General features: G+C 26.9%; 1 protein-coding gene and 1 long non-coding RNA gene across 2 annotated transcripts; one reads left to right on the forward strand and one right to left on the reverse strand.

Annotated features, from left to right (window-relative positions):
- The first annotated feature begins 11840 nt into the window (after window positions 1–11840).
- On the forward strand, window positions 11841–14553 carry LOC101513396 (DCD domain-containing protein NRP-A-like). The gene is made up of 5 exons (XM_004502013.4): window positions 11841–12617; window positions 12801–12901; window positions 13394–13477; window positions 13916–14026; window positions 14131–14553. The coding sequence occupies exons 1-5, from the start codon at window positions 11996–11998 to the stop codon at window positions 14200–14202; spliced, it is 990 nt and encodes a 329-aa protein (XP_004502070.1). The 5' UTR covers window positions 11841–11995; the 3' UTR covers window positions 14203–14553.
- Window positions 14554–20424: 5871 nt separating this feature from the next.
- LOC101513707 (uncharacterized) lies at window positions 20425–20741 on the reverse strand. Its single transcript, XR_001143992.3, has 2 exons — window positions 20600–20741; window positions 20425–20522 (listed from the first exon to the last, which is right to left on the reverse strand). It is a non-coding gene; the product is annotated as an uncharacterized lncRNA (long non-coding RNA).
- Between the last annotated feature and the right edge of the window lie 1722 nt (window positions 20742–22463).

Here is a 22463-nt window from a genome sequence, read left to right on the forward strand (position 1 = left end):
AAAATAGAGTAATTAACGGTAAAGATAAGATAAGAAATGAAACATTAATGTTTCTTGATATTATAAAATTACATATATAATTGAATTTTTTGTTTACAATGTAACATATAATTTGAGAAACCAAAAGTAATTAATGTTACAATAAAAATTGAAAGGGTCATTAGATACTTTTTACAAACAAGTCTCTTATTAATAGTTTGGATATTCTCAATCTAAATATTCCTAAATTCTCTCTATTTCTTTAAGTATTACTTTTTTAAAAAGAAAAAATTACGTTGAATTGAAAATTTATATTATATGGATCATGCTTGTAAAATTATATACAAATATAAAATTATTTAATATGTTATTAAAAGTTATGAAGATTAACGGTGTTTAGTAAAAATGTATGTGACATTAATTTTGATAGATCTCAATCACATATTAAATCATTTTAGATTTATATAAAATTTCATATGCATAATCTAGTTTGATATATCTCAATTCCATATGTGACATTAATTCCATATATCTCAATAACATATTAAATGTAAGAGAGACTAGTTCGTTTCACGTGTCATTTGGTGAAATGACTATTACTCTTGACGATATTAGGGGTCTATTTGACGTATCATGTTATAGAAAATTATTCACACCTCTCACTAACATGAATGAAGATTTGGTAATTGTTGTTGCTATTGAGTTATTGGGAGTTGATGAGACATAAATTGTGAATGAGACCAGGGTCAACAGAGGTGCATCATATAGTTTTGAATGGTTGAAAACAGTTTTTTTTTAAGAAATTTCAGGAAGGTCGATTTGACTGTGCAGTGAGGACATAACCACTTCATTTGGTATGGTATACCATATTAGCTGACAAAAGTTTTACCTTTTTATCTGCAAAATACTCGTTTCTTTTCAAGATCTTGATATTTGTGGTAAATGGACATGAGGACCAGTTGTTCTTGTTGTTTTATATGACTATCTTATATATGGTACCGTGCCTGCAACGAAGCATATTATGATAAAATGCTTATTTAATTATTTGTAATTTTTTATTATTTTACAGATACGGATTTATGAACATTTCTCTAACATCTGTAGGTGTAATATAAGTGAATCTATATCTCATCTGCTACATATCTTACGATGAAGTGATAAATAAACATCAGAGAATGATGCATATTACATAAGGAAGTTGGATGCTTTGGGACCTACCGTTGTAACTTGGATGTCAAATTATGATGAGGACACCACACCAAGATTTCAATATGTGTCGATGTTTACTAGTTATATTCGTTGGTGCTCCAAAATGGTACCGTATTTTCCAGAAAGGTGTCTTCGGTAGTTTGGATATACTCAATACATCTCTCTTACGCCTTGTTGTCTGTGATGTTGATGTCGAAAGGAGTATGTATAGGAAATTTGTTGGATCCCTCCTTACTAGATTGTATCCAGTCACATGTCCAAACGAGTGTGATAGAAGATACTTAATGTGGTACTATAGGATATCTCATCATTGGATAATCCCTATGTTGCTGCAATATCTCCCTATTTTCACGTTCTTGGTGGTGTTGTTGATGTTGGTCCTCATCCTAGTCGTAATGTTGGCGTTGGTATCCCTGCTACTGATGTTGATCCTAGTCCTAGTCATGATGTTGGTGTTAGTGCCTCTGCCCCTAAAGCCCTAAGCTCTGCTTAATTGTATACACAATGTTAGATAATGGGTAATCTTATACAGTAGAACATAGACTTATAGATGTTATTTCTTGAAGATGAGATGTATGTTTACTTTAAAATAACGTTACACATATCCAAATGATAGGATTATCATTAATACTATATTTGTAATTTGATTGTATTATATCATTATTCAAATTTATTTATTTTGACTTATTATATAGACTTTATTTATTTTTACTACTTTAAACTTATTTATTTTTACTATTTTATTGGTCGTTAAAGTAAACAAGAACGAGAAATGAAATAAATGTTGAAATAATTTTTGTTCAAACAAAAGACATGCAATCTAATATATAAAAGTTTAAATGCATGTTGTAAATCAAAAGTGTCAATCATTTGCGAAAGGCATATAATGTGATGTATGTTCTAAGTCTAGTGAGCCCCAATGCTGTAGACATTATGTATAAACTACAAACCATGATGTAGACTTATCACTACACTGATCATTCTTATGTCATGCAAGTGAATGCAACATACATCATAATTTCAATTTATCCTCAATCTAATGACTTTCATTAACAAAATCAATAATGATAAAACAATCACGTGATAGATATTCATTGTGTGCACTCCACAACGGGAAAAAGTCAAAGAAATTTTTACCCAATATGACAAGACCGAGATTGTATTTGGTTGCTATCACGTAATTCATATCTCTCATTCATTTCTCATTTGGTTGGTTTCCCAAATTAGTTACAAGCAAATAGTCTGTCATTTCTTGCAAACGTTCCTCGAATAATGCAACATATAAATTAGGGTTGAACTTAATCTTCGTATACAATTATTGACCCACAATGCTTTCATATTCTTCACTATGACCAAGTAAAGCAACAATAACACAATATCCATGGTTTTCATCTGCCTTAACAGTAACTATGTCTTCAATATATGGATGAATTAGATGAGAATATTCGTCTATATATTTTCTAACTTGACTCATCATAGGTTGATGTAAGGCTTGCTTGAGTGGTTGCTAATAAACTTGTCTGGATTCTTGATGAGAGACTTGTTTGGATACTTGTTGGGATGCTTTCATGGATCCTTGTTGAGAGACTTAAGAAATTTCACTATAGGAAAGGAATGTATCCACATGCTGAAAAAATGAAGGGTTGCGATATACGTTAAATAGCTTTGGCTTATTACCTTTCTTCCTCTTCACACCACCCTTTATTTTGATCTTATCTGGTGGTGAACACATTGATGTTGTCTCTTGATATGCTATTTCACACAACTTGCTCTTCAATGCCTTCTTCCATCAACATTGGATGTTTTCCAAATTATATTCTTCTCTGATAAATGTCCAACTTTTAATCATTTTCTAACTTTTCTTCCTTCGGGCCAATATTCATGGTTAATTTCCTCAAATGTATATGAACTACATTCAATTGAATTGGAATACCTTCCACCTTGTACCGTACCAACATACATGCATAAGGTCTAAGTATACAACGACACGCGACTTTGTTGTGACCAACATAGTTGACTCTTTTGTATTCATCAACAATGTGAGCTAAAGCTTTCCTTGATACAACCCAAGTCTAATTCTCAAAGATTGTATTATTGTGTATATATATCCTTACTTGTGCTAAAATGAACCTTTTATCTTAAAAATTTGCAACATCTCATTCATACTATCCCCTGCCTTACAAAAATAAAAATCTCTTCAATGACCAATGAGTCAACTCAACCCTAATATTCAAACATAAAACATAACAAATAATATTTCAATAAAAAATATATCACACATGCATGCTTAATTCTAAACATGTATAAATATAAAATAAAATACAAAATTTTAATGATATAATGTAACATCCCACTTCTTCGAGATATTAACTAACGGATTTCTAAACGTAAAAATACAAATTCGTTTTTATTTATTTATGATTATATTAAATACTCATTTACCTTAAAAATAAATTAATAACATTTTTAGTTATATTTTCAAAAATAATGAATCAAAATATTTGCAATTACTAAAAGTAAATTTAATACGTTAAACAAAAGAAACCCCCAGAGTCAAAACTCTTGACGTTTTACTACCCAAACATAAATCCTAGTTGGTCATAAACTTTGGACTTGTGGAAAACTCACCCAACAAGTCTAACACGACACAAAAGTATATATATCGGAGCCTCCAACTGCATGCTATTGTACTTCATCGCATTTCTCATATTAGGTTGACTGTGACATTATTCACTCAAGTAACACTATATGTGACGTTCTATCAAATGTAAGGGTCATCTCCAAATAACAAATACAGACAAAATATGCATATATATATAGTTGTTATATCAAAAATCTAAATAAATCATATACTTCATTTAACAGTTAAAAATCACAACGCACCAAAGATATAAATCAACAAAAATGCACAACTTATTTGTTAGATTATATGTCAATGCATGATTCCGGAATATCACTTCCCCCGCAAGGGCTTCGTGAGTCATTCTAAACAACACCACTAACTCAAAATCCCCGCAAGGATCTGTGGGCTCCAACCAATTATGGACGCACCACACAACTATAAATGCATGAATGTAGACACTTTTGTTAGTAACAATATAGATCACTCAACCAGAGCATCCAAAATCATTCAACCTTGTCCTAAACCAACCTAGTTTAGACACAAAGTAATCACATTGAATAACCACAACATGTCAAGCACAACCATTATAATATTCATTTTGAAGATAACACGCAAACAAAACCAATACACAACATCACAGTACATTTATATCACATATAATTCAAGTAGGAAAGCAGAAGAAGTGATGCTCTTACTGATATGAGTGTCGTTATTAAAATTCTCACGCAGCGGTCTTTGCTCCAAATATACTACACCTTCACAAATTAATTTACTTCTCACTTAGTGTAAAAACTTTTTAATTTTTTTTTATAGATTGACGTATAAAATCTATTACTAGTATGACCCTTATTACAATAATAATGAGATAGTAGAGTTCCTAAAAATATATGATATTAAAAACTTTTATTCCCTTTACTGTGTAACAATTGATCCGTCTAACCCATTTACTACTTTATCTAAACATCATCACACAAATATAGTACCTATATTATTGATAGTTGATTAAGATAAATAAAAAATAAAGATATAATTAGAGATACATATTCATCGATCAATTTTATTCTATTTTATTTTTTTAAAATATCAATAAGGGGTTTTGTTCTACTACCAAAAAAATGGTTATATAAAGTTAATATGATGATAGATAATTATTACTTGTGGAGAACATGATATTTCAACATAAAACCATTAAGACCCTAATTATTCACTCATCAGTTTAATGTAAATTTTGTTTTTAACGTTTTCCGATTCATTCTTTTATTATTAATAATAATATTATTATCAAAAATTAAAATAACACAATACAATAGTAACTATCACCAACAATTTTTAGAATAATTATCTTTATTCCTAATAAAGTAAAATATAAAAATAAAATAAAATGTTTGAATGTTACACATACCAATTTGTCGTAGTATTTCTTAGATACAATACTCGAATAGTCAATCCTTCAACAAATCTTCCCCATGTGATGAGTCAACCATATATTTTTAACGTAGTTAAATAAAATAATATTATCAACACATGTTTCCTCAAACCTTTGTAAAAATTACTCGTACTCATTCTCTTCCTAACAATAAGCTATTTTTCTCCACAAATTTAAAATAAGTTCTTGCATGTCCTTCTTCAATATATACTATTTGCATTTGATTCCAACATTTTTGTTGGTAAGAAGTTGACAAAGTAAACTTGTTGAAGATAGAAATACTACTTCAATTGCATTCATTAAAGCAAGTTCTCTATCAGTCACAATCCACTGAAAAAATGAGGTATTTGAAACAAATAAAAGTTTTCTTGACGCTCACAGTCCATGTAAGCAATGCAACATTGAATACCAATTCAATTGAAGTTAGACCAACAACTTCAAACAATGAAATTTTATACTTGTTGGTTTTGTAGAGACTATCCATGATCAATACAATAGGGAACATGTTTAACAAAGTTATGGAGTCTGGTTGCATTCAAAACATGTCTCTCACAATGTTAGAGTCTTCATGAGTCGTACTCCAACAAACATATTTCTCAGCTTCAAGTAATTTCAACAGATGTTGCATATCAATTTTGGACCCTTTCAAATTCATCCGGTATGTGGTTTGTCGCTAATAACTTTGAGAGATATTAGTCATGTTCTCCTTATATCGATATCTCAAAGATGCCAAGGTGTGTTTCGATGCAACATGATACTTTGTCAACTCGTCAACATGTTTCTTATTTTATTATTTAAGCGTCTCACAAATGCATTATTCTCAAAAGTAGCCACAAATTAATATTTGTGAAGTCCACACATTAAACTAATACTTCATCTCTCACTATTCTTCAATGGTCTGAATTTAAGTTTAAACAGACAACCACACATTTTAGTTGAAGTCACTGAATAATCTATATTTTTTACCTCTATCACAACTGATAATTAATTTTGACTTGTCTCATCTCTTTCCAGTCTATACGTTATAACGAGTAAAGATAACAACTACTCGATTTTGTCGACCAACATTTCTTGCCCAATATATGAAAGCTTGTCGTGATTCAAAAATTTGTTCATTTGTAAATATTTTAGTCAAATCTATACATAATTGTGTATTTTTCATCTCTACTTTAAAAAAAATCATACAAAAAATTTTAAAGTTTAAAACTTTTTATATAATAAAATTAATTACCAGAAATTTTAAAATTTAATTTTATGTGAAATTTACGGTACATAAATTAACACTATTAAAAAATTTTATTTTTAAAAAATTCAGAATATTTTGACAATATAAAAAAATTATATATCGAATTTTTTGAAAAAAAAAATTTTGAAAGTATTAATTTTGTGTATCGAATTATTGAAGAAAAAATTGTAAATAACGAAAATTCTGATGGAGATAGATTTTAGAACAGTTTTTTAATAAATGAAAATAACATAGTAACATTGAATTTATTACATATAAAAGATATAATTTTATTTGAGGAATAACAATTCAAACTTTTTGTATTTGGGTGCGACAAGCGGGACAAATGAACACAACCTTCTTATTCTTTTACCAACAAATGAAACGGCCCTTCGCTTATTTTATTCAGTTTTGTTAGTTATACATTTTCTTTTTTTTTTTTTTTTTTCAGAAAAACTGGTATGGAGATTATGAACTTGAAGTTAGACATAATGATTTCGGAGAAAAATTCAATGTCAACTTTAACACAAATAAGTGTTGGTGGAGGAAGTGGATGTTGGTTGGTTTATCTTGCAGTCATGTTATTTCATACTTATTTCTTTATGATGAACATATATTTTTCATGAACTACTTCTTAACCATGTCAATAACAACAAGAGAATATGATTCACAAACAATATATTTATGTCAAGCATTTCAAGTCAACTTTAATTTTTGAAGGATAAACACTAACTCGGCATTTATAATAGTACTTATATATAAAAGTCAGAGTAATTTAATATTCGTTATACACTATTAACTTTTGAAAATTGCCTAAAAGCAAGCCATAAAACATGTCGCATATTATGTATTGTCATTGGTGCTCAATAATTAGAGTAATCGTATCAACAAGAGATTTAATTTGATCGCTAACAAGCCATTATGGCCATTTTATAGCAAAAATGAATACCATTGATGTATTAAATGTTAGTACCAAAACAATCATCAATATTCAGAGTAAATAATTGGTATGTCATTTAAATGACATCGAACTTTAAAATTACGAATAGTACGAATAATTGTTTATAAATAATGTATAAGTCTAAGACTAGAAAGACGCTAATCCCTAAAGTGATTGGTGGGAATACTAGAATCATGAATCATCCAAACGAAAGTTTAAAGTTATCTAAAATATTCACCTTTCAAATCCACGAAAAACTTTTGTCGTGAAATCCACGACTGTGTTGTCTCTTCATCAACCATTTGTAAGCACTACTATTAAAGTATTTTCACGTATGAGACTCTTCTAAAAAAATCATATCAACAACTTCAGAAAAAACATAAATGATTCCTTATTTGAAGTTTGATATCAATTGGAAATTGGGTGGCGAGACGGTTAAATTTCCAAAGTCCATCTTCAAATATATATTTCACCTATAGGTTAATTAGTATCTAAAATATACATAAAGGAGACTAAGTTGCAAATGTTCTATTCGCTTAACCATTTATCCTACCAAAGAGATAGTACTAATTTTAGACTCAACACTACAAATAAGAATGATGTAAGTACTTATCTGGTAAGAATCGAATCAGAAGTTTGTCAAGACTACACAACAAATTCCATCAATGATTACCAAATTTTTTAAAAAATATATCTTTATGAAAAAAAAAATAAAAAATTTAATTAATGTTGAAAATTTCTCCTTTTTGTTGAAAATTTATATTTATATATATATATATATATATTCTGTTTCCTGAATGTATCTGTTTTTATTTTTACTATAGTGACCTTTACAGTAGACCTCGTCTTGTGTTACTTATTTTAATGAGTTTATTTTAAATATTTTTGTTGGTTCTAAAATTATTTTAAAGATTGATTAATATATTGTAAATAAAAACATTCCATCAGATCTAGTTATTATCTTACTTTATTATATATTATATATTAATTACTCTAATATTTTTATAATTATCTGCATAATAAAATATGATTAGATGTATGAGTATTTTTCTTACGTTCATGTACTCATGTCATTCTTAGACGTATTACATAATATATAACTTTGCTCATTTATTTTTAGATTAAATGATTTTGAGTTTCTATAGAATTTAATAATTTTATTTTTAATTTTTATAAAAAAATTCGTTAATTTTTAATCCTTTAAAATTTCCGTTTTCATTTTTAATCTTTGATTAACTATTGTCTATTCTTTGTATTTTTGAATGAATTTTATTTTAATGTTTAAAAAAATTAGAATTTTTAACAAACAATAAATTAAATATAAATTTTTAAGTAATTATAATTTAAAAAATTATATTTAATTCATCATTTATTATAAAAAATTAAATTTTTATAAGACAATTGTTAAATATGTCTTTATCATTACTACAAAAAAATTATTCAAGAGATACACAATTGTTGATTTAAAATCAAATATTAAAAATGTAAACAATTTTTTTAAAGAATTCCAATAACTAAATATTGTTATATCTTTGGTTGTGATTATGATAAATATTAAAATACACTATTTATAAATGACTAAAATTAATAAAAATAAAAAATAAATATTAAATAAAAAATAAATAACTAAATTTATATTTAAACCTATATATTTTAAGTTATATTAGATTTTTTCAATTAAAATAACATGAGTAAAATTGAGAGAAAAATGATAAATTATAAACTTAAACCGTATTCAAAGTTATATATTAAAACATTTACTGATTTTTTTTTTAAATACTATAAACTACTAAAAAAATATGACATAAACGCGGGAAATAAATTATTGTCAGACAATGATACAATTTCATATACTAAAGTATAAACTCGTGATTTGGCTTTCACGGAAATAATGTGTTTCAGATCTATCTTATCACATTTTTATTGACAAATTTTAAAATTAAACAAAAATATCATTTACGTAAAAAAACTAGCACACCTTTATACTTTAAATATTAAGGATGATTTGTTTTATGTTTATAAAATTTATTATGGGAGATGTAGACGTTAAAGATATAAATTTTTGTGTTGATTTCAAAGTTAGAATATTTACTCCCACAGACGAAATAACTTATATAAATTTTATGTTATGTTCCAAAAGGAAACGTATGGAAGAAAATATTTCTATAGATTATATTTTATGTTATTCTCATAAATACAATAAAATTTAACCAAACATCGTTTAAAGAGAAACACCAAAATTTCCATTATTATCAATTTAGAAAATTATTTTTGAGGATAAATTTCTTAACTGTGAATTAATCCCTCATTTAATAATGATTTTTACAATACACAAATACTTATAAAAACAAATCAAAATTAAATAATTAACTTCATCAAATCTAAACTAATCCTAATTCAAATTAAAATATAATAATAAAAATAAAGTTAACTGTACCAAATAATGGAATTCTTTTCATGATTTTAAACTTAATTTTTATTACGATAAATGAGACTATGCTGTAAATTGGAGAAAAATGGACACATGCTAGTTACACGATACTTTTCTCTATTTCGTTATACGTGTCATTCAATTTTTCACAATTTTTTTAAATTACCAGTTGTATTAATTTTAATTATTAAAATATTCTTATCAATAGTAATTATGAATACATTAAATAAAAATATACTAATTAAAAATTTAATTGAAGTTTCGATTTTTATTTTTTCTAATTCATGAAATTGGTGTTCTTATTTTAAAAATCGACAATTTTTATTATTTTTTTATATATTTGAACTAAATAAAAATAATTTGATATATTTTAAATAATTTGAGTTATAATTTTATGATATAAAACTATTTAGATGTATTAAATATTCATACGTCAATAATTAAATTATAAAAAAAAATTCAAAAGTTGAAAGTTAAATTTTTTAGAGTCTTATTGCGATTTCACGAGTGTTAATCATTCTATATCATATATTATATGTCTATTATATAAAATATCTTATATTACAATTTTTTAATTAAAAAACTATAATAAATAAATGAAATTTATCAAACTTTAAAATAAAAAGACTAATTTTGTAAATTTATAAAATAACACAACTAAAATTGCAATTAAAGTTTAAATAAAAAATAAATAATATTTATTAATAATATAACACAATAAATGATATGAGATAAAAAAAAATAGGCTAAATATTACTCGTGTTCGCTTAACTTAATTTCAGTTAACGTTTTAGTGATTTATTTATTTTTTTCGATTTAGTCATTTATTTTAATTTTAAGTGACAATTTAATCTTTTATGTTTCAAAATATCAACAATGTTATATATTTTTGTTTTTTATAAAAATTCATCAAAAATTTTAAACAAAATCCATAAAATTAATTATCATCTTCAATATAATGCAAATTTAATCAAATTTATAACTTAAATATTTAAATAAACTCACATTATTATTCTTTGATGAATTTGATGCTGTTGGAGATGAAAATATGAGTTTTTTTTTTAATATTTGAGTTATGCATTTGATGAAATTAGTATTATATTAAAAATAATATTTAATTTTATGGATTTTATTTAAAAATTTTGATAAACTTTTTAAATTTTTATAAAAAAATAAATAATATTATTGATATTTTAAAATATAAAAAATAAAATTATTATTTAAAATTAAAATAAAAGACTTAATAAAAATTTAAAAAATTAAAACATTAATTAAAATTAAATTAAAGAATTATATGTATTTAATTAAAAATATATAATAATTGAATGGAATATTAAATTGTAATATTGGTAATGCTTTGGTGAATGGTAACCGATGAGTGTGACTTGACTTGAAGTCTTCTACACCTTCTAGAAACTAGAAATCTAGAAAGGATTTACAAAATCTGAAAATCAAAACCCACAAATTACCAACTGCCCAACCGGTCCCAGTTTACTTTCGCATGTCGGCCTCGTCTTTTCTATACGCGCTTTGCATTTCTCACACGTCCCTACCTAACTTCAAGAATAATACCCAACAAATAATATCTTTCAATATTTAAATATCTTATTAAGAAATAAATTCAACTTTCACTTTACTATTTAATTAAATTAAAAACAAATAAACTAAAATAAAATGAGAAAAAATAATAAATAAATTAATCACACACTATCCATGTAAATTAACTGAAATAAATTATTATTAAATTTTTTACATTAACAATATATTATTAAATTCATATAAAATACAACTTTATTAAAATAATTTATTTCGCACCAAAGAAAAATTATGTTAAGTAATTTCAAATAGAATATTAAATAAAATTATTTGACCCAAGAATACGAAACATTAAATTTTATTTATCTTTCCGTCCATCAAATCACATATGAATGACAAAGTCAATTTCAACCTTTGACAATTACACACGCAATACCCTTTACCTAGCCAATTAACTTTCCAAGAAGGTTCATTCCCCTTATTAATCTTTTATTTAACTCTATTTTTTCCATTTTTCTAATCTAAATTTCAATCAAAATTAGAACTTGAATTACTTTTGCACAAATTATCAACTACTTAATTTCTGAAATCAACTGAAAAAAAAAATTTCAAGAAGTGGAGTAGCCATGGACAACAACAACAATGAACAATCCTTTTGGCAATTCAGTGACCAACTAAGGCATCAAGCATCAAATTTAGCGAATCTTTCTCTAAACGATTCCATTTGGAGCAACAATAAGAGACCTGATCAAAGGAGAAACTTTGATGTCAAAAACAATGGAATTTCTGATATCAACAACACCGTCACTAATTTCACTTCAAAACAAAGTGATTTCAATGATGGTTGGAAAATGAACAACAATATTTCTAATGGAACCTTTTTCTCCGTGCCACAAAATAATAATTCTCTTAGTGGCTTCAACAAGGGAATTTATTCATCTCCTTATGTTAACAACAACCTTAACAATATCAACAACAACCTTAATAGCATCAATCTCAATGGTTACAAGTCAGGTTTTAAGGGTAGTGATGAGTTTCAAATACCAAAAGGTGTCAAGAAAAATCCCAACATCAACAACAACAACAAGAAGCATGGAGACAACACTGATGTCACCAAAACTTCTGCTGACAAGAAATTCAAAACCCTGCCACCATCTGAGTCCTTACCTAGGAATGAAACCATTGGAGGATATATCTTTGTTTGCAACAATGATACCATGGCAGAGAATCTCAAAAGACAGATCTTTGGTATGTTCACTCTCTCCCTTTTTATTTATTTATTTAATTTCTCTATGATATCATTATTATCACTATAATCATTTTTCACTTTTTATATATTTGCTTCCCTAGCTTTGGAGTTGGGAATTTTAGTTTGGTCTTAATTTTGATAAGAGAGACTTAAATTATTGATTTTGTTTGTAATTTTTATAGGTCTGCCTCCAAGATACAGAGATTCTGTTAGAACAATAACTCCAGGGTTACCCCTTTTTCTGTACAACTATTCCACCCACCAACTCCATGGTATTTTTGAGGTATGTATCATTTTTCTGTGCATCTCTTCTATTAGAAATGATTTTTTTTACTCATAAAATTGACAATAATTTGAGTGTTAACGAAATTTAAATATGTGATTAATTACAGTCAATTGATATTTTATTTTGACTTAATAATAGTTAATAGTTAATAAAAATAACTAGATGTCGCAAATCATTAATCATCTATTGAACCTTAACAGCAGACTGTGTTCAAATATACTTTTGAAAATCGTAGTTAGTAGCGTTCAAAATCATAGGTTATTGTATTTTGTTGATGTTTATGAGTTGCAATAACTTGTTATATTCATAAAGCATTCAACAAACATAATTAACCATATACTTGAATCATTAAAGAAATTGAGGGTGACTATTTCTTTTGGAATTAGTTTTCTCCCATCAAGTTGTGGATTTTGAGCTTGTAAACTTATCAGATGTGTTTAAATTGGCATTTACATGTAATAAGATTAATATTATGTGAGGTTTGTTCAGGCTGCAAGTTTTGGAGGATCTAATATTGATCCAACTGCTTGGGAGGATAAGAAATGCCCTGGTGAATCCCGTTTCCCTGCTCAGGTATAATCTCCAATCTAATTATCATATCTATCTATATTCATATGATCATAGGCAAATTATAAGGTGGATAAGTAGTCTAGGTGGACTGGACTGGTACTTGAAAAATTTACGGTCTTGTTCTCACAACTTAGATGCTAGTAACTTGATAGATGTCTATTGATAAAAACAAGGGAAAACAAATATGTATTTCTCAAAATTGAATTTGTCGAACTAACATCAATGAGATTATTGTTTTAACCGTAAAGACGAGGGAGGTTGTACACTTCTACTTCTAAAATGTATCTTTGATCATTGTTAACGTTTCAAATGATTTTAAAGTATGGATTCACGATAAACCATATATTGTGTTGATCCACCAAAATAATTGTATGGTAATATATTATGTTTCTTAGCTTTACTTTGTCAAAGCTTATGAATTTGCACACATGATGGTTGTAGGTACAAGTGATCACTAGAAAAGTTTGTGAGCCATTGGAAGAGGATTCCTTTAGACCAATTCTTCACCACTATGATGGTCCTAAGTTTCGTCTTGAACTGAGTGTGTCTGAGGTAACTTCATCTTCAACTGGCCCAATATTGATCTTTCTTTCTATGAAGATATAATTTTTTTTTCTCTCTCTCTGAATTAAACTTTGTCTTCTTTTTGCTTTCAGGCACTGTCTCTCCTTGACATTTTTGCAGATCAGAATAGTTTCAATGACATTTTCAAAGCTATACCGGCATAAAATGGTAGAAATTAGAGACAATACAACAACATAAAGTTATGAAGAAAATAGAAAATGAAGACTTTGGACTTGTAGAGAGGGTCCAAAGATAATGCAATGAATATGGTGGAGGAAGATTGGAAATTCAGCCAATATATCATATATGTATGATGAATAATGGTTCTAGTACTATCTGTATAGAGGCTGTTAATTATGCCTAATTTCCCCCAATTTTCTGGGTGTATATGAACATCACATAAAAGAACATACAATAAGAATGAACTAATTAAGCTTATAGCTATTATGATGTACTCTAAACTACAAATTGAGGCTTAATAGAAAGAAAAGGTCTGCATGTGGCAGCTTTATATAGTGTCTGCTTTGAAGAAACACTAGTGTTATGGTTCATTTTCAGGGTGCTAACTTTAAGTAGTTAGATAGTTGATATGGCATAAACTCTAGAGAAATATTTGTTTTGCACAGTATTTAGACACAAATATTTGAGCGCACGTACAAATATAAAACAAATTAAACGAAAATGATTAAGCAGAGGAAACTAATTTCAATTGCAGGGCAATCATTTGAGCTATAAATGTTAAATCTGGCGCTACCATTTGATAAGTTATGGCTTCCTTAAAACCATGAACTGCAGGAACTTACTAAAAAGGAACTGCCTCATACCAATTACTGGACCACAATATTTTTTTTGACAGGTATACGATAGATGCTAGCAAAATATTGGTGCATTAGCATGGATTTGCATATGTGTGACCAACTTATATAAGGTTGACATTATTTCTCTTTGTGATTAAAAAATAATCAACTTATATAAATTATGAATATCTTTGAAACATTAGAAGCAATGTAGATGAATACTTACAAAATATGACTGCACAGTTTTTCTCATTTATTTGTAATATATTATAAACTAAAGTGAAGTAAATAAAATTTAGGCTAAATTACATTCGCGGTCCTTTAACTTAATTTTAGTCCTTTATCTTTTTTTTTCCGACTTGGTCCTTTATTTTAATTTTAAGTGACAATTTAATATTTTATGTTTTAAAATTTCAACAATGTTATCCTTTTTTATACAAAAATTCAAAAAAAAAATTCAATCAAAACTCATAAAATTAATTATATTCTTCAATATAATACAAATTTCATCAAATTTGTAACGCAAATCTTCAAATAAACTCATATTTTTATACTTTATTTGATATTGTTAGGAATAAAGGATTAAATCGGGAGAAAAAAAAAAAGATAAAGGACTAAAACGTTACCTGAAATTAAGTTAAGGGACCACAGATGTAATTTAGCCTAAAATTTAAGCATAATTGCAGAGAAAAAAATTATAAAATGTTCAATCTCATCGTTGACATGTTTCATATATGTTAGTGATTTAAAAAAAATTTATTAGTGAGAACTTGTTTTGTGTAAGATAATTATTTTGAAATTTTTATTATTGATAACTTATCTCATTTAAAATAGTTCAATCTCATAAGTACCAATTTTGAAATATTTATTAGTGATAACTTTGTCTCGTGTATGATAGTTCAATCTCATAAGTGATAATTTGTGTCATGTATTCTAGTTATTTTAAAAAAATATTGGTGAAATTTGTTTATCGTGTATGATAGTTCAATGTCATCAGTGACAACTTGTCCTGCATATGATAGTTATTTTGAAATCTTTTATTGTTTATAAAAAAAATTAAAAAAATTTATTAGTGAAAACTTGTCCAATGAATGATAATTCAATTTAATAAGTGACAACTTGTCTCATATATAATTATTATTTTTTAATTTTTATTAATGAGAACTTGTCATGTGTATGATAGCTCAATATCATCAATGTCAAATTGTATCATTTTTTTTACTAGAAAGAATTTATAACATTTCATTCATGATAATATGTTGACTACAATCAAGGACGTCAATAAAGACGTGAAAACCAACTAAAGATGTGGCCATCTAAAAAAGAAAATAAACAATTTCAATTGATTTGTCTCTTAATAAACTCAACACCAGAGTTTGTATATAAATTAGAAAAAAGACATCTTCAATCATCAATAATAACACTAAATTCAGTAATATTTCTATGTGAATTGTAGAATTAATCAACTACGCTTTTTGAGTCAAGTACAAAATCATCATGTCTCAATTGGAGTTCATGAACCCATTTCAATGCATAGAGCAGGCTGATCACTTCACTTATGTTAACAGAGTAAATAGCTTATATCGATTATGTTTTGGCAAACACAATTTATTTTATTGTCACGGATACAAATTTTAGTACACATTCTATTTAATCGTTGAGAAAACAAAGTATTAATGTTGTATTTATATCAATCCAGAGTCAGTTTCTACCATCTTACTCTACTTATGTATGTATGTATGTGACACTCTTTATTTTCCGTTATTAGGGATGATAATTAGACCCAGACCTAGTGGATACCCGCAAAAAAACTCTACAATGGATAGAATAAGAACCCGCATAATGGATACGAGTATGAGGACGGATAATTACCCGCAAAATTAAGCGGGTATGGGTGCGGGTACGGATACTATAGTACTCACCTCGCCTCGCACCCGCACTTATATAAATATAATATTTATTTATTATATTAGTGTTTATTTTAATTAATTATTTTCTTTTATGTTTTAACATTTATTAATATCATTTGACCACTATAATATTTTTAATTGAAAGATAAATATTTGCAAACTTTTTAAGAATTTGATTATGATGAATAGGTAAATAATTGTGATTTTATAACTAATAGTTATGTCTTATTAATTGTGACTTTATAATTATACTTACAATTTTATATAAATTGTTTTTACAGATCTCGAATAATATTAATGTATGACTTGCAACTTCATAAATTATTATTATGGATATTTGAATATGTATTGTAACGAGTGTTCATTTGAAATATTTTGAGTTATAAAATATTTAGGTTTATAATACTTTGTGATTGAATTTAAGATATTTAGATAATTTTTAAATTTAATCACAACAATATTATTTATTTATCAATTTTTTAGTTAAAACGTAGGTAATGAGTATGGGTACGGATTCTTAGTTACCCAGAAGGTAAGGGTATGTGTATTAAATTTGATATCCAAAAGAGTACGAGCACGAATATGAGTATTTTTTTAAATTACAGTATGGAGACGGTACTATAATACCCTATCCAAACTCTACCCATTGTTATATCATATATGATAATTATTTTAAAAATTTTATAATTCGTTTACAAAAATAACAAACCTATAATTGAATTCATGAATGACTAATCATGAATTTAAAATGATGTCTCTTTTCGATGTCTATGCTTTTTGCCCAATAAAATTAATCATTTCCTTTTTTCTTTCACAAAATTAGATTACAAAATATATAATATGTGCATTTAAAAGTCAAAGTAATTTTGTTCGTGATTCTCTGCATTTTCTTTTTCTTGAAAAACCGTGCCATCCTATACAACACACCTCATATGGCTACCCCATTTTCAACTACTTTTCAGTTCTATATGTCTTAATCTATTTCACCAACTTTCCACTTCATCAAACACAACACATGCCATCATTTTACATTTTTATTCCATGGATATAAAGATGTATTAATTGAGAGAGTTGTGGCATATTAATTGAGAATATTCAAACTCAATAATTTATTTTTAACAATTAAATCTATTTTGTCCATCGAAAAAATATTTAATTAAAAAACTTCAAATAATAGGGATAATATTTTTCAACAATATATAGTAAAATAAAGAAAAAGAAAAATAAGAGAATATATACAAAAACAAGAAATTTAAATGACGAGTTTCAAGATTTTACCTTGAACAATGGGAAAATGTCTTTCAGCAATCTCTAAGACAAAAAATAAAAAATAAAAAATTGCCAAAAAAAGGCGGAGAAGAAAAACTAAACAATATCCATAGAAATTAAGATTTTACCTTCAACAATATGTGATTTATAAATAAAAGGGTAGAAATTTTATCACAAAAGTGGAGAAGAAAGTAAGAGTAACAACCTTTATCTTTTTCCATGACCCGTTAAACAGTGAAATTTCTAGAAAACACGAAAGTAAAACAAAAAAGATAAACTGAAAAATATACACAAAAATCAAGACCTTACCTTCAATAAGTTGGGTATATCTATTTAAACAAAAGCTATATGAAAAAATAACACATAAGGAAGTAGTTAAATAAATAGTTGTAAAATTTTAGAACTTGTATAAAATACAATTTTAAAAGAACATATAGAATGCATATAACCATTTTCGGAAGATGAAAGAAAGTGAAGTGAATTCTAAAACCATATTTTTCTATACTCATTGTTACCTTCATGTGATATATTTTTGAATTGAAAAAAGATATCTACAAATAAACTTAAACAATATAATTTGTTAAAAGAATTTGATCATACAATTCATGAATTAACTAAAACAATTCACAATTAACAAATAATATCACACTATATCATATATCAATTGTTAACATGTAAAATTTTTATTATAGTTTGTTAATAGATAGTAGTTGTGTTGCTAATTAATGTGTTATAGTTTGTTTATTCGATATTAGTTAGTTTATCATTCGAATTATGTAATTTATCTATATATAGAACTTGTTGTATTAATTTTATTATATTTTATCAGTATAAATTTTAATAAATGTTTATGTTGTTTCTCGTTTATCTCTTCGATCGTGTAATTTCTAATATGATATCAACGATTTGCTTGTGATTTAAGAATCATTAAATAATCTCAGTTACATTGTAGTAAAAATCAAAAGAAGATTATTTGCTGACAAGAACTATTGACATTGGTTTTTTATTCTATTTATAGAGAAAAATTACTTAGCAGAAAAAGAATAAAAACCTAAAAAATATAAGAAGCATATTGATACAGTAAGATGATAAAAACCAAAAAGCGACGTTAGCAACTCGACACAAGGAATAGTTGAATTTTATGAAAAACTTGAATTTAAATTTTAATTCTAATAAGTTATATATATATATATATATATAAGATTTATTGACTTAAAAACAACTTTTATTTAAGTTATTCTACTTAATAATTTTTTGTAGATATTAAATTTCATCAATCAAATCATTCAATATTTTTATATTATCATAACAATTATACATATAAAAAATTACAAAAATCAGATTTGTATTATCATAGGATCTTATAGTCAATATTTTACTTACATTTTAAAATATAATACTTTGAATTTAACGCTTATAAAAAATTATTAAGTGAAATAATTCAAACACTCCTACCAGTAGAATAATCCAAACAAGAATTAGAATTATATATATATATATATATATATATAATTATCAAATACATACAGCCTTCCATATAAAATATCTACAAAAAGAAAACTAGACATTAATTATTGCAGTACACCTTGAAGTAAAATAAAATATTGTTGAAAATTACATAAGCATACTGAAACTATAACTCTATTATATATAATTTTTTCAAAGACTAATTTCATAAAATAAAATTAATTTCAAGTATAGAACTTGTAATATATATAACTAGTATCTTCTAGTACTATTAATTTCATGATTGTCCTTAACTAGTATCTTTAACTAGTACTATTGTTGAATTGTGTAGAAAAAAAAAACTAGTACCGTGTTATTGTTGCCCCTTTACATAGATGAGACTGATCTTGTCTGTGTATGATATTATTATTTTTTGTTTGTTTCAGTATTATATTATATTGTATTCTGGTGTTCTGTTTGTTTTTCTTTTGCTTTACCTTCCAAAAAGCCATGCACAAATGAACATTAGTTTATTTTGTTTTTTTTTTGGCACACAAATCAACATTAGTTTATTTATGCAGGATTGTCCTTGTATGTTTTATCAACAAAAAAAAAAATCCTCTTTTTGGATTAAAAGCGCCATACTGATTGGCAACAATTCCTTGGAATAGACACACAAAAAAAAGCACAGTGCATTGAAGAACTTTGAAATTTAATTACATAAATAAAATGAAAGCAAAAACTAAGCATTATTAGTATTCAAGAGACATCAGAAAATCCTATGTATGCAATCTCTGAATGATTAGAAACAAGCATCCAAGACACAGCAGCAACACAATGCAGCACAACTGCATGAAATTATTAAATTGTACATCAAGTAAGAGAGAGATTAAATTTAATGTGATAAAGAAATAAAGAGGAGTGATTATAATTACCATCCTTTCCAGAATCCATCACCCTTGGATTTTGTTTCCCCTGCAACATTTTGAGGGTAATTTGGATTATCTTGATTGGTAGGATAACCAGCAGGAGGAAGAGGTGCAGTTGAAGGTGGGGGGTACACTATATAGAAAATAAAATTAGATTAATATGAAGCTAGTATATATGTATGAAGTCGGAGAATGAATTGATTAATTTACCTGTGGAAGTCATGTTTGAAAAATAAGAATAATGAAGAATAGTTTTATATAGAGAGAGATGGAGGCGAAGAAAACAAGGTTGGACGGCACAGCGATTGAATGATTGGATTGGATAGGATAGGATCAAAGATGAAAATTTTAAGCGGCAAGTAAACAGATAGATACTAGCCATTTTTATAGTATTCGTTTTGTTTACGAGTGAGTAGTTGAACAACTTACTAGTGATTCGTGTCCTTTGTGATTCGTCGCTGTCTCTTTCGCTAACCAAACCCCACTTACTCTTTATTTCTGCTCTTCGCTTAACCTCAATTTTCCAAATGTTTATGTTCCATTTCATGCTAATAAGTAACAACTAAAGGTATGAGAATATAAATTTTAAAATGAAGTTTAAAAGTAGTAACATTTTGGAATATCATATTTTATTCGGTTTTAATCAAATTGTTTCTACTATTATCACTCTCATCATAATAATATGAATTAACTTGTCTCTTGTAGATTTCATAGGAAGAAAAAACAGAAAATTTTACTACATACCCCACTAATTATACCTACACTCCCGCATAAAGAATGAAATGACGTTTTTGTTCTCGTTTAAATATTAAAACTCCAAATAATCTACCATTTTTCATTTCAAGGTTTTTGGAACTCAAAAGTGAGTTTTTTTCTCTAAACTTCTGGAGAACTTGAATACAAGTTTTCCGGTACACAATATACATTCTAGAAAACTTTGTTCAAGTTTTCCGGTACAGAAGCTATCTTTCGGATAACTTTTTTCAATCTCTCCGGTACATAAGCCTCTTCCATAAATATTTTTTGAATTTCTCCGGTACAAAGGCTTCTTCCGGAAATCTTTTTTGAACATCTCCGATACAGAAGCCACTTCCGAGAAACTTGAGGTGTAACATTTCTCGTAGTTACCGAAGAACTTGAACTTTAAGTTCCCTATAAGTTATATAATAATAATAATAATAATAATAATAATAATAATAATTATTATTATTATTATTATTATTATTATTTATTTTAATTAATTATAATTTTATAACAAATTGTAATTTATTTCTTTTTATTTTTCAGTTGGCGCACGAGGAAGAGACGACAAAATCATACGAATTACACGCGACATTGATACTTCTACGTCATCCGCAATGAATCCTCTAGAGATGATTCGACCTACAGCTTCAAGGTGAAGAAGACATATGATAACTGAAGACGGTGATGAGAGAGATCATGATCATGGATGTATCCCATATGTGACTATCTATCAGCAGGAGGAACCTCCTATAGTGCATGAGGAGGAGAAGGTACATGAGCATGTAGATGTACATGAGCAGGTTGCACCTGCTCATGAAGGAGAGCATATGGAGGAGGGGCATGATAATGCTCAGGGACCTGGTGAGCTCACACGGTATTCTGGAAGACCTTATGATTTGTCTGTCTTTACACGATACTGTCATCGTGTTTCAGCTAGACTATAGTTTGGTGAGGTATGTTAAATTAATTATTATTTATAGTGTATTAAAAATATTTAAATTAACTATTATTTTTTGTCTATATTTAATTTTAATGTCATATATTTTCTTTGTATACAGGAGCGATCATTGCTGAAAATTGTTGCACATGAAAAGAAAATGCAACAATTTACTCCGTCGGTACCACAACAAGAAAACAAGCATTTTGTGAGGGCTTTTGCCCTCACAAAGGGGTATAATCAGCCACAAATGTGGCTTTTGTGAGGGTTTTTGGCAGCCACAAAGAAGCTGGTCACAAAATTTTGTGAGGGCTTTTGCAGCCACAAAGTGCCAGAAACAAGTACGAGTTTCAACGTAAATCTCTTCATGTCAGGTACCACTCATTTGTCCTT

This window comes from Cicer arietinum, chromosome 5, assembly GCF_000331145.2.
Source record: "Cicer arietinum cultivar CDC Frontier isolate Library 1 chromosome 5, Cicar.CDCFrontier_v2.0, whole genome shotgun sequence".
In the NCBI taxonomy this organism is placed as follows: Eukaryota; Viridiplantae; Streptophyta; class Magnoliopsida; order Fabales; family Fabaceae; genus Cicer; species Cicer arietinum.

Excerpts from the sequence above, each read along its gene's own strand:
- LOC101513396 (XM_004502013.4), top strand. The coding sequence starts at position 11,996 with ATGGACAACAACAACAATGAACAATCCTTTTGGCAATTCAGTGACCAA. Across the intron at positions 13,478-13,915 it reads AATCCCGTTTCCCTGCTCAG|GTACAAGTGATCACTAGAAA; the intron begins GTATAATCTCCA and ends TGATGGTTGTAG. Across the intron at positions 14,027-14,130 it reads TTGAACTGAGTGTGTCTGAG|GCACTGTCTCTCCTTGACAT; the intron begins GTAACTTCATCT and ends TTTTGCTTTCAG.